This window comes from Salvelinus namaycush, chromosome 3, assembly GCF_016432855.1.
Source record: "Salvelinus namaycush isolate Seneca chromosome 3, SaNama_1.0, whole genome shotgun sequence".
Classification (NCBI taxonomy): domain Eukaryota; kingdom Metazoa; phylum Chordata; class Actinopteri; order Salmoniformes; family Salmonidae; genus Salvelinus; species Salvelinus namaycush.
Window position 1 is genome coordinate 81646320 of NC_052309.1, and position 13013 is coordinate 81659332.

General features: G+C 48.7%; 1 protein-coding gene across 9 annotated transcripts in view; it reads left to right on the top strand.

Annotated features, from left to right (window-relative positions):
* LOC120040756 (dynamin-2-like) overlaps nt 1-13013 on the top strand; it is a 41269-nt gene that overhangs the window by 15307 nt on the left and 12949 nt on the right. For 6 of the 9 annotated variants that reach the window (XM_038985821.1, XM_038985799.1, XM_038985805.1 and 3 more), the window contains 12 exons: nt 3500-3573; nt 4460-4609; nt 4891-5094; nt 5409-5507; nt 5708-5868; nt 6217-6359; nt 6474-6609; nt 6784-6851; nt 7444-7582; nt 10599-10685; nt 11105-11175; nt 12665-12716. In XM_038985821.1, the coding sequence (XP_038841749.1) occupies nt 3500-3573; nt 4460-4609; nt 4891-5094; nt 5409-5507; nt 5708-5868; nt 6217-6359; nt 6474-6609; nt 6784-6851; nt 7444-7582; nt 10599-10685; nt 11105-11175; nt 12665-12716 (1384 nt within the window). Of the gene's footprint in view, nt 1-3499; nt 3574-4459; nt 4610-4890; nt 5095-5408; nt 5508-5707; nt 5869-6216; nt 6360-6473; nt 6610-6783; nt 6852-7443; nt 7583-8611; nt 8751-10598; nt 10686-11104; nt 11176-12664; nt 12717-13013 lie in introns of all 9 variants that reach the window. The other 3 variants (XM_038985802.1, XM_038985814.1, XM_038985837.1) reach the window with 1 other exon arrangement.

Here is a 13013-nt window from a genome sequence, read left to right on the forward strand (position 1 = left end):
TCTTTGTGGATATGGTGTGTGTGTGTTAGGTCATGTATTTCTTCTGTGCACAAAGCGCATGTACTCACAGAAGTATGTTGTTCTGGCCGTGTCTCTGACTATCTGTGTGATTCTGTGATCGAGTGGCTGTGTGGCCGTCTTTGTCCAGTTGAACTGATGAAGTGTGTGTGATGGGAGAGGAGGACGGGTCCAGTGAGAGTGGTGGGGATGTATAACTACATTAACACTTGGAGGTCAGCCCTCTGCTCCTCAGCTCCCTCTCTCAACACGTCCTCAGTCTGCTCTCTGTGTCCACTCCACTTAGGCTAGTCCAGCTCTTGCTCTCCCATTTCCCTCTCTCTCTCCCCTATTCCCTCTCTCCCCTATTCCCTCTCTCCCCTATTCCCTCATGCACCATCTCCCTTTCCCTCACGCACCATCTCCCTTTTCCCCCTCTCCCTCTCTCTCCACCTCTCCCCTTCTCTCTCACCCCCTGCCAGAGCTTTTCTATACTGGCATCCCACTCTCCCAGTTAGGCAGGCTTTCTCTATGACAAACAAAGCACTCTACATGATCTGCAGCACACAACATTAGTGCTGAACTCAGGTCATCCAGAATGTTGCCACTGTTCAACAGGTCTAGTCTATAGTGTGAGTGCCTCTGTAATAGTCAACAGTATGACTCCATCCTGATTGTTCTGTGTGTGACACATAGCTTCTAGTCTAAAGCAGACTGACTCCATCTCCATTCCCTCAGGCGTCTCTCTGCATGTGGCATTAGATGTTGGGTTAGAAAGAGGAGGAGGAGGTAGGTTTGTTGGACTGTGCTGTACCAGGCCCAGAGTTCAGCATTATTACCACCAGATGTAGGGAGTTTTCTGTTGCACATTTTATTTATTTTATTTAACCTTTTATTTAACTAGGCAAGTCCGTTAAGAACAAATTCTTATTTACAATGACGGCCTACCCCGACCAAACCCTAACCCGGACGACGCTGGGCCAATTGTGCGCCGCCCTATGGGACTCGCAATCACGGCCGGTTGTGATACAGCCTGGAAACGAACAGTGACTCCTCTTGCACTGAGATGCAGTGCCTTAGACCGCTGTGCCATTTGGGAGCCCCAAAGTCAGGCTAGATGCTACAGCAGGCAGGCAGGCAGGGCCCCAACCCAGAGCGGGAGAGTCCCGGGGAGAGGCAGGGTGTGGTGGCTGGTGGTTGTGGGGTATGGGTTCCCCTCTGAGAGATGACTCAATTGGGCTGTTGGGTTTGGAATGGTCCTGACTGGTGCCTGGTGATGGTCTGTCACTTTTTAAGAGGGAAACAGACATAATATACACACGAAAGAAACAACAATAGGCAACTCTATGCACAGTTACACATGGTCAGGCTAGTCTGCACTGTAGGCCCATGTTTCTGTCAGACTAAAGTTCAAATAAACTCAGAGAAAAAAAGAAACGTCCTCTCACTGTCAACTGTGTTTATTTTCAGCAAACTTAACATTTTGTAAATATTTGTATGAACAAAACAAGATTCAACAACTGAGACATGAACTGAACAAGTTCCACAGACATGTGACTAACAGAAATTGGAAAATGTGTCCCTGAACAAAGGGGGGGTCAAAATCAAAAGTAAGTCAGTATCTGGTGTGGCCACCAGCTGCATTAACTACTGCAGTGCATCTCCTCCACATGGACTGCACCATATTTGCCAGTTCTTGCTGTGAGATGTTACCCCACTCTTCCACCAAGGCAAGTTCCCCGACATTTCCGGGTGGAAATAGCTCTAGCCCTCACCCTCTGATCCAACAGGTCCCAGACTTGCTCAATGGGATTGAGATCCGGGCTCTTCGCTGGCCATGGCAGAACACTGACATTCCTGTCTTGCAGGAAATCACGCACAGAACGAGCAGTATGGCTGGTGGCATTGTCATGCTGGAGGGTCATGTCAGGATGAGCCTGCAGGAAAGGTACCACGTGAGGGAGGAGGATGTCTTCCCTGTAACGCACAGCGTTGAGATTGCCTGCAATGACAACAAGCTCAGTTTGATGATGCTGTGACACACCGCCCCAGACCATGACGGACCCTCCACCTCCAAATTGATCCCGCTCCAGAGTACAGGCCTCGGTGTAACGCTCATTCCTTCGACGATAAACGCGATTCCGACCATCACCCCTGGTGAGACAAAACCGCTTCTCGTCAGTGAAGAGCACTTTTTGCCCGTCCTGTCTGGTCCAGAGACGGTGGGTTTGTGCCCATAGGCGACGTTGTTGCCAGTGATGTCTGGTGAGGGCCTGCCTTTACAACAGGTCTACAAGCCCTCAGTCCAGCCTCTCTCAGCCTATTGCGGACAGTCTGAGCACTGATGGAGGGATTGTGCGTTCCTGGTGTAACTCGGTAGGTTGTTGTTGCCATCCTGTACCTGTCCCTCAGGTGTGCTGTTCGGATGTACCGATCCTGTGCAGGTGTTGTTACACGTGGTCTGCCACTGCGAGGACGATCAGCTGTCTGTCCTGTCTCCCTGTAGCGCTGTCTTAGGCGTCTCACAGTACGGGCATTGCAATTTATCTGCAGTCCTCATCTGCAGTCCTCATCTGCAGTCCTCATTCCTCCTTGTAGCATGCCTAAGGCACGTTCACATAGATGAGCAGGGACCCTTTTGGTGTTTTTCAGAGTCAGTAGAAAGGCCTCTTTAGTGTCCAAAGTTTTCATAACTGTGACCTTAATTGCCTAACGTCTGTAAGCTGTTAGTGTCTTAACGACCGTTCCAGAGGTGCATGTTCATTAATTGTTTATGGTTCATTGAACAAGCATGGGAAACAGTGTTTAAACCCTTTACAATGAAGATTTGTGAAGTTATTTGGATTTTTACTAATTGTCTTTGAAAGACAGTGTCCTGATAAAGGGAGGTTTCTTTTTTTTCTGAGTTTATCTATGTTCAATGTGGACTGGCTAGGACTAATGAATCATCTTAGTTGTCAGATAAGTGATTGTATTAAATATACTTCAGCTCAATGTCAAGTATCATGGCTACTGTGGACGTAATCTTATTTTAGGCGATATCTTACATATTAACACAGCCAGCTTGCAACACACACAATCACTTGAAATATTCAACTGAAAGTATGCGCCTCGCCTTGCTTCCTCATCAAGAGGCTCTCCCCTGTTCCTTCGTGCTGTGCATCGTTCTAAATCGCCACATTACCAACATCTATGTAACCATGACAACAAAGTGGCTGAGCAAATTCATTGATCTTCAGGGGCATCATGAAACCAAATTACTTTGTCACTTCTAATTTGTTGACAGACGGGTCATGAAGTGTTACATTTCCCCGTGCTCATCTATTTCGCACAGGATATAGTGTCAGGAAATGGACCTTGAGTGTACTGAGTAATTTCACTTTCTGTTTTTTCTGTCTGTCTGGGGCTCGCCCCCTCACTTTCTTGGTCTCTTTTTCTTTCCATCTCTCTCACTTAATACATTTTTCCTCTCTTCTTTCTCTCTTCTTTCTCTCTCTCTCAGGGATTTTCTTCCTCGAGGATCAGGCATTGTCACCCGTAGACCTCTGATCCTGCAGCTGTGCTTTAACAAAGCCGGTGAGTCTGAATTCTCATACAACCATGGCCTTGTCTGTCCTCATTGCTGCTGCCATTGACCTGCCTCCTCCACTCAGCAACACTGTCTGGTGCCTGGTAAAGACTTTCTTCTCTTCTCGCTCTCTGTCTCTCTATCTATCTATCTCTGTCTCTCTATCTATCTCTGTCTCGCTCTCGCTGTGTCTCGCTGTGTCTCGCTCTCTCGCTGTGTCTCGCTCTCTCGCTGTGTCTCGCTCTCTCGCTCTCTCGCTGTGTCTCGCTCTCTCGCTCTCTCGCTGTGTCTGGCTCTCTCGCTCTCTCGCTATGTCTGGCTCTCTCGCTCTCTCGCTGTGTCTGGCTCTCTCGCTCTCTCGCTGTGTCTGGCTCTCTCGCTCTCTCGCTGTGTCTGGCTCTCTCGCTCTCTCGCTGTGTCTGGCTCTCTCGCTCTCTCGCTGTGTCTGGCTCTCTCGTTCTCTCGCTGTGTCTGGCTCTCTCGCTCTCTCGCTGTGTCTCGCTCTCTCGCTGTGTCTCGCTCTCTCGCTGTGTCTCGCTGTGTCTGGCTCTCTCGCTCTCTCGCTGTGTCTGGCTCTCTCGCTGTGTCTGGCTCTCTCGCTCTCTCGCTGTGTCTCGCTCTCTCGCTGTGTCTCGCTCTCTCGCTGTGTCTCGCTCTCTCGCTGTGTCTCGCACTCTCGCTGTGTCTCGCTCTCTCGCTGTGTCTCTCTGTCTGTCTCGCTCTCTCTCTCTCTCTGTCTGTCTGTGTCTCTCTGTCTGTCTCGCTCGCTCTCTGTGTGTCTCGCTCGCTCGCTCTCTCTGTCTCTCTCTTTCTCTCTCTTTCTCTCTCGCTCTCTCTCTCTGTCTGTGTCTCTCTCTCTGTGTCTCTCTCGGTCTCTCTGTGTCGTGTCTGTAGAGTATGCAGAGTTCCTACACTGTAAAGGGAGGAAGTTTGTGGACTTTGAGGAGGTCCGGGCGGAGATCGAGGCGGAGACAGACAGGATCACAGGCTCCAACAAGGGCATCTCCCCCATCCCCATCAACCTCCGGGTCTACTCCCCTAACGGTAATGCTCAGCAACAGTTATTCATTTGGTGTTCATTTTAACATATGCATGCACACGTTCAGTTGGACACACGCGTACACACACACACATGCGCATGCACACATAAAAGCGCAGAAAACACTTGCATTCATGTATCAAAGAAACTACCTTCGCCATGCAAGGACTTGTATACACAATGTAACACACATCATGCAGTCTACTTGGCAACAGTCATAACCTTCTCCCTCCCCCTCCATCTCGCCCTCCATCTCTCCCTCTCTCCCCGTCCATCTTGCCCTCAGTGCTAAACCTGACTCTGATTGACCTGCCGGGGATGACTAAGGTGGCAGTGGGGGACCAGCCGCTGGACATAGAGCACCAGATCAGGGACATGCTGCTGCAGTTCATCACCAAGGAGAGCTGCCTCATCCTGGCCGTCACCCCCGCCAACCAGGACCTGGCAAACTCAGACGCCCTCAAGATCGCCAAGGAGGTGGACCCACAGGGTAAGGGACTAGCCTAGTGGTGCTGTACTGGTTCTCTACTGGTTCTCTATTGGAACTCCCAGCACCAAAGGATGAGAATGGGTACTTGATTTCTGGGTGGTGTTCATTTGGTGCACCAAATAGACTGAAACATTGACGCAGTACCTGGACTTATCCAATAAGAAACGCTAATTGATATTTTTTTCCCCCATTGTTTTTCCTACTGAACAATTGTGTTGAGTTGAAGGAGATGAGGAATGGAAGGCTGGGTGGATGGTGGACAGGCAGTAGTCAGGATTAATATGATGAGATGAAGACTGTTTGGTTCTGTTCAGGTCTGCGCACTATTGGCGTGATCACAAAGCTGGACCTGATGGACGAAGGGACGGATGCTAAAGACATCCTGGAGAACAAACTGCTACCTCTGCGTAGAGGTGAGGGGAGACACACACACACACACACACACACACACAGACACACACACACACCTCATTGACTGCAGAGGAATAAGTGTGCGCTCTCTATCCAGGTTATATCGTAGAGGTGAGGGGAGACACACACACACACACACACACACACACACACACACACACCTCATTGACTGCAGAGGAATAAGTGTGCGCTCTCTCTCCAGGTTATATCGGCGTGGTGAACCGCAGTCAGAAGGACATAGACGGCAGGAAGGACATCCGCGCTGCGCTGGCTGCTGAGAGGAAGTTCTTCCTGTCTCACCCGGGCTACAGACACATGGCCGAGCGCATGGGCACCCCACACCTGCAGAAACAACTAAACCAGGTGAGAGATTACTCAATGTTCACCTTTCTGTTATTCTACACTGATGTTCTAGTCTGACTTCCAGATCAGTTTTTTTGCTTTCTTGTGAACTCTGAGAGACGGCACCAACAGATCTTAAACCAGGCTATAATGTTCCTTGAAACTCACTTGATCTTTCATTCACTACACATTCTCTCCCCTCCTATTCTCCTCCTCCCTCCCTCCCTCCCTCCCTCCCTCCCTCCCTCCCTCCCTCCCTCCCTCCCTCCCTCCCTCCCTCCCTCCCTCCCTCCCTCCCTCCCTCCCTCCCTCCCTCCCTCCCTCCCTCCCTCCCTCCCTCCCTCCCTCATGGTGTCCCTCTCTCCTCAGCAACTGACCAACCACATCAGGGACACTCTGCCTGGGCTGCGCAGTAAGCTGCAGAGCCAGGTGCTCTCCCTGGAGAAAGAGGTGGAGGAGTACAAGAACTTCCGTCCCGACGACCCCACACGCAAGACCAAGGCCCTGCTGCAGTGAGTAGAGGACACGCTCACACCTACTCACACACCTACTCACACACACACACACACACACCACCATAGTGAGTAGCTCCAGAGTTGACCCTGACTCTCTGTCTTTCTCCCCAGGATGGTGCAGCAGTTTGGGGTGGACTTTGAGAAGCGTATCGAGGGCTCTGGGGACCAGGTGGACACAGCGGAGCTGTCGGGCGGTGCCAAAATCAATCGGATCTTCCATGAGCGCTTCCCCTTCGAGCTGGTCAAGGTGAGCGCTGCGGTCTCAATACTCACTGTTACAATATTTCTACAAGAGAAGTTCATCTGCCTGCTTGACTGTTTTGACCACAGTTGGTAGACCTTGTTTAGAAGTGTGAATTTTGGAGTGCAGAATGGATGAACAGTTTTTCTATTGTTTGTTCTTCTCTCTTTTCTCTGTCAGATTGTGTTTGATGAGAAGGAGTTGAGGAGGGAGATCAGTCATGCCATCAAGAATGTCCATGGTGTCAGGCAAGTGGAGGAGAGGAGGGGCCGTCCTGTGTCTTCACACACCACCACCACTGTGTTCAGCTCCTTCCTCTTCACTGTCAACCCTCTCTGTTTCCTCCTTTCATGTAAAACTGACATACAGCATGCTTAGCAATCACAGAGCAATTAGCCTAAAATGCCCACAGATCACTCTCCCACAGAACGGCCTATCATACACTCAAATGGTGGTTGTTCAATGTGAAATCTAAACCATTTAATCTTCCCCCACTCCTTCCTCCCCACCTCTATTTGTCTGTCATATCTTCCTTGCTATTTCCTTGTGCATAAATCAATCACTGATTTGTGTGCTGTTTCGTGTTTGTATGCTGATAACCTTGGCTCTGCTCTCTCTTCCTTATTTCTGTCTGTCTGTGTATGTCTGTTTTATTATCTTTTTTATTTTATGTACTGTTCTCATTGTCTGGACTGACTCGTCTATCTGCTTTTGTCTGTTTTCTCTCTGGACAATAACTTGTCTGTCGTCCTACCTCTGTCTGTCTTTTTTTTTGTCCCTGTCTGTCTGTCTCCTTATCTCTGTCCTCCCCCCCCTGTCTGTGTCTTTGTGCGTCCTCAGAACGGGCCTGTTCACTCCCGACCTGGCGTTTGAGGCCATTGTGAAAAAGCAGATCATTAAGCTGAAAGAGCCCTGTATCAAATGTATCGACCTTGTCATTCAGGAGCTCATCAACACAGTCAGGCAGTGCACCAACAAGGTACTGCAGCCTGGTGTCCAGACTCCCGTCCTGTCTCGACCCAGCCTGGCCACAAGGGGGCGACGCTGAGGGGGGCACAACACTGACCCACTCTGCTCCACAACAGCTGTCCATCCATGGCCTCTATGACCCTTTAGATAGCACAACTAGGGCCCAGAGATTTTCCAGTCAGGTCATGTAGTTAGTTAGTAAATAAAAACTCCTGGTCCTAATCAGAACGTCTACTGTGTAACCACCCTGGGGCTCCTGAGTGGCACAGCGGTCTAATGCACTCCATCTCAGTTCAAATCCAGGCTGTATCACAACCGGCCGTGATTGGGAGTCCCATAGGGTGGCGCACAATTGGCCAAGCGTCGTCCGGGTTTGGCTGGTGTAGGCCATCATTCTAAATAAGAATTTGTTAAATAAGGTTAAATAAATAAAATAAAAACACGCTATACACAGTTGTATAGTGTAGATGTGGTGTAGATGTAGTGTGGTGTATGTCCAGAGGACTGGATGGTGCAGATATGGGGACAGTTTGACTCCCCCTCAGCCAGCCACAGCTAGCCTGTGTGCCAGGTGCCGCTGTCGTGTTTTGTGACGGTTGTGGTGACGTCGTCGTGGAGACGGGATGGTTGGGGATGGCCATTCCCCGAGCATCACTGGTCTCACATGGACAAGCTGCAGGTTTCATCTGTCTAAGAATGATACACACTTAGGACTGACATAGCTAGGGTGTTAGTTATGTGGGTACTGTGAGTTGAATGTGCCCACATATCTATATTATACACCTAGTTTGAGAAGAACTGCCCTGTCAAGAGAAGAGGATGTGAACGCCTGCGGCTTGTCCTTATCTTCTTGCTTTACTTGTATTTCTAGAGACCAGATTTCTAGTTTGACAGATAACTAACTAAACTAAGAATCTTTTTGTTTTTCTTTCTTTCCTGTATTTCTCTCTCTCTCGCCTCTGTTGTTATTTCTCTGTCTATCCCTCTCTCTCTGCTGCCCCCCTACACTACGCTCCCCCACTCCCCCGTACCCCCTCAGAACGGGCTTGTTCACCCCTGACCTGGCCTTCGAGGCCATAGTCAAAAAGCAGATCCTCAAACTGAAAGAGCCCAGCCTGAAATGTGTGGATCTGGTGGTGTCCGAGCTGACCGCGCTCGTCATGAAGTGTTCCGTCAAGGTAACCAAGAGCAGACTCACCCCTCACAGGAAAGAGGGGGGGAAAGAAGGAAGAGAGAGAGAGTGTTCCGGAGCGTATCCTCTCATCTGTGATTGAATGCCCGTCCCTGTTCCCCTCGCACCTCTCCTCCACCGCTCTCCAATCAGCAACCTATCCTAATGAAATCATCCCCCACGCCATCTCTCCTCAGTGCCTGGATTGTGTGTGTATCCCTCCCTCGCCACGCACATCCTCTCCTTTTGTCCAAGCCACACGTGTCCGATCAAGCATTGACTTGCAAATCACGTCTGATGTTAAGCAGCGCGTCTTAACTTCCTTTCAGCAGCCCCTCTCCTCACCCGTGCCCTGTTTGATTTGAGCACATTCAGACTGATTCTCCATCTGCCTCCACCCTCCATCTGCCACCTCCATCCCCATCTCCCCTCCTCCTCAAGACCCAGACCTCTGTCTATCAGAACATCAGAGCCCAGATCTCCAGAGCTATGTTTACATGTCCTGCAGAGCTCCAGGGCTATAAGGCTATGCTCCCTCACTGACCCAGCACTGCACCATTGACATTATTCTGTCTGCCTAACCGGATGGAAATACAACGTGAGGGAAACAATATAAATATCTGCTGGCGCGCTGTGCCGGGGGTTGCCATAGCAACAGTGCTGCTCAACAACCATGCCATCTTGTGGATGGAGGGGGGAATTGCATTTCAAAGACCCACCACAGTCCATCCCTTTCACTGTCACTCTACCTCTGGTATTAGTTCAGCTGAAGAAAGGATCGTCCTTCACCCTCTTCTTCTTCATTCTCCTGATCTGTTCTTCACTAACATGAAATAATATCAGCAATCACCGTCAGCTTGGAATGATTGTTTACTGTCACAGGAAAACAATAGTGTCAACTGTAAGTTACCTTTCTTTTTTTTACATTGAATGATCTAAATTCCGAAATGTTTCTATGTATTTTAGCCATTGATCCATTTAAAGGTTGACTCCAGTCAACTAGAGCTAATCATCATGACATCAGTCCTCATGGTGTCCATCATGGTCATTCCCAGCTGAGGCTGAAAGCGCTGCCCTTATGCCATAGATCAGACATTCATCCTGTGTGCATGCCCATTAAGGAGTGTGTGTGTGGTAGTCAGTATGATTACTATATTCACCGCTGAATGCCTATGTCCTTCCCCTTTCCTGCACACTGAGTGTAAGAAACATTAAGAACACCTGACTAATAATTTTTGACCTCAGAACAGCCTCAATTCGCCGGGACATGGACTCTACAACGTGTCGAAAGCTTTCCACAGGGATGCTGGCCCATGTTGACTCCAATGCTTCCCACAGTTGTGTCAGGTTGGCTGGATGTCCTTTGGGTGATGGACCATTCTTGATACACACAGGAAACTGTTGAGTGTGAAAAACACAGCAGCGTTGCAGTTCTTGACACACAAACCGGTGCGCCTGGCACCTACTACCATAACCTGTTCAAGGGCACTTAAATATTTCGTCTGGCCCATTCACCCTCTGAATGGCACACATACACAATCTGTGTCTCAATCGTATCGACACTTAAAAATCCTTGAACCTGTTTCCTCTCCTCATCTACACTGATTTGAAGTGGATTTAACAGGTGACATCAGTAAGGTATCATAGCTTTCACCTGGATTCACCTGGTCAGTCTATCATGGAACGAACGTTCCTAATGTTTTGTCCACTCAGTGTATGCACTTCACCTCCTGTCTGTTGTATATGTAAATGGAAGGTAGGTCAGCATGGATAGTCATGCCAGAGTGTTAGTGTATGCTAGTGATTCTCTTTGTCTATATGGTCAGTGTTGCAGTTGTTTTGTGTTACCTTGCAGCTGGGTTCCTACCCCCGGCTGAGAGAGGAGACCGAGAGGATCGTCACCACCTACGTCAGAGAGAGAGAGGGCAAGACCAAGGACCAGGTCAGTGCATTTAGGGCCTGTTTTTACGAGGAGTCTCTGGGTGGGATTGCTGACGTAGGATCAGTTCAGCCTTTTAGATCATAATGAATTAGATGATATGGTCAGGGGGACCTGACTCCTACTCTGAGATGCTTTTTTTAATGCAGGACCTGACCACTGACAGAGAAACACTCCCAACAGGAGATTTTTAAGAAATATTATAAATATTATTTAAGAAATATATTTCTCCATTTGAAATCAATTGTTTGTACTTGCCTTTCTTGCACTTGTCTTTTCTGTACAAGGACTGGCTTTGCTTGATTGTGCTAAGTGGTTGTTGATGCGCGGGTTGTAAATTACGTCTGTTCAACGACTAAATTAATGTAAATGTGATATAAAATGAACTCTATTGTCATAGTGAAGCTCTGTCTTCATTCTAGGTGATGCTGCTGATTGACATTGAGCTGTCCTACATCAACACCAACCACGAGGACTTTATAGGCTTCGCCAAGTATGAATCCTACTACCCCCCCCCCCCCCCACCCCACCACCCTAATACACCTCACCCTTTACCCAAGCTCCCCTACCCTTCCCCCTCTCTCCCTAATGCTCGTGCCCCAGCTCTCAGCTGAAGGTGTGGTTGTGATGTAGTCCTGGGCACCAGACTAACTCAATACTGCCCAAAGTCAGATGTGTACTGTTTGCTGAACTGGGCATGGACTGAACTCTGCTGAAGATAGATCTGGTAGAGTCCCATAAGCTTGTGTGTCTGACTGCCTGTGCTTGATAGTTATTCCTACAGTAAGTGCCATTCCCTATAGACTTGAAACAATCAATACCTCAATCGCTGTTTGGCCACTTTATCACAACCCCCAAAGACACTCACAGAGACCGCTGTCGCTACAAACCACAATTAACGCTACTTTTATCAGTATTACTGAGCCTAACAAGGGGCTGTATCTGTGGATCCTTGATCTACATGCTGTAAACCAGCTGTGACACAGTCAGTCTGATTGATCCACCATGAAGGCAGATCAATGAACGTGGTTAGAACACCGTAGAATACGCTCTAGGGGAGGGGAGGCTAGGGGTCAGACAAGGTCGATCTAGCTTGCTGCATGGTCCGTCACGGTTAGTTCGGCCTCTAATGAGCTGAATCAAGCATGCTAGGTTGTGTACCCTCCCTTTCTGACTCTGTCTCTCTGGAGCTGTTTAGATTTTTCAAGGACCCTTATTTGTTGTGTGCTTAGGGATTGACCTGAGTGAGTTAGTGGAGTTTTTATCTGTTGACTGCATTGGTTATTACTAATAACATGGTGTTTTGGAATCCTGAGTTCCTGCATCTTGCTAATAGGCCAGCCGTAGCCACTCATACTGGATGTCCTGCCAGAGCTTGACATGTGTTGACCTCTGCCCTCTACACTGTCTCCAGTGTAGCAATTACTATAGGATGCACAGCATGTAGCTAGCTGAGTTGAAAGTCTCTTCCATAGAAATATAATGACTTCTGTTTCTATGGTCTCTTCCCTCTGCCTGAGGTATGCATCTGATTACGTAACATAGCATTGTCCTTTGCGGGTCTGAATGGCGTGCGGGTTCCTTTCCAATCATCCGCATGGAGAATGGGTTGATGGATTGATGAGAAGTGTTGTCAGGTAGGTAGGGGTGGTAACTTGTCTCTCGTGGCGTCACTTTCAGTCTTGACTTCAGAAGGCACGATGATGGTAGCCCACCAGGGTACGGCAACAACAGGTGGGCTGTCACGAATTGGTTGTCCCTCTTCCTCTCCGCCTGTTCCCCCAGACCCCACTCCCACTGTTCCCCCAGACCCCACTCCCACTGTTCCCACGACTATGTTTGATAACTTGAATTGTAGGACAGGTTTGATAGCTGTTAAACGATTTGATTGATCAATACACATTATTACCCAAACATTGTTGATGCTGATTGTGATTTTGAATGTGGTTTTTTTCCCTTCTGAACCTGTCCTTTTCTAACAGTGCCCAGCAGAGAAATACACATCAGAACAAGAAGAGGGCCATTCCAAACCAGGTACACTTGGTCCCTCCTCCTCCCACCCTCTTACTTACCCAGCCCTCCCAATCTGATCAACCCCCAGATTAAGCTTCCCCAGACTGACACTTCCCCCTCTATCATATTTACATGTTGTAACATACCTGACCTCTGACCCTATGCTACCAATGAATAGACTCAACTACTAGTAACCTAACCTGACACTTACAACCTAACAGCACTTATTTACGTAAGAATAAGTAGCTTCAAGATAACCCCTGCAAATCATGGCCAAGTACCATCCTGTCTAAGTCAGATGTTAATTTTAGTCCTTGG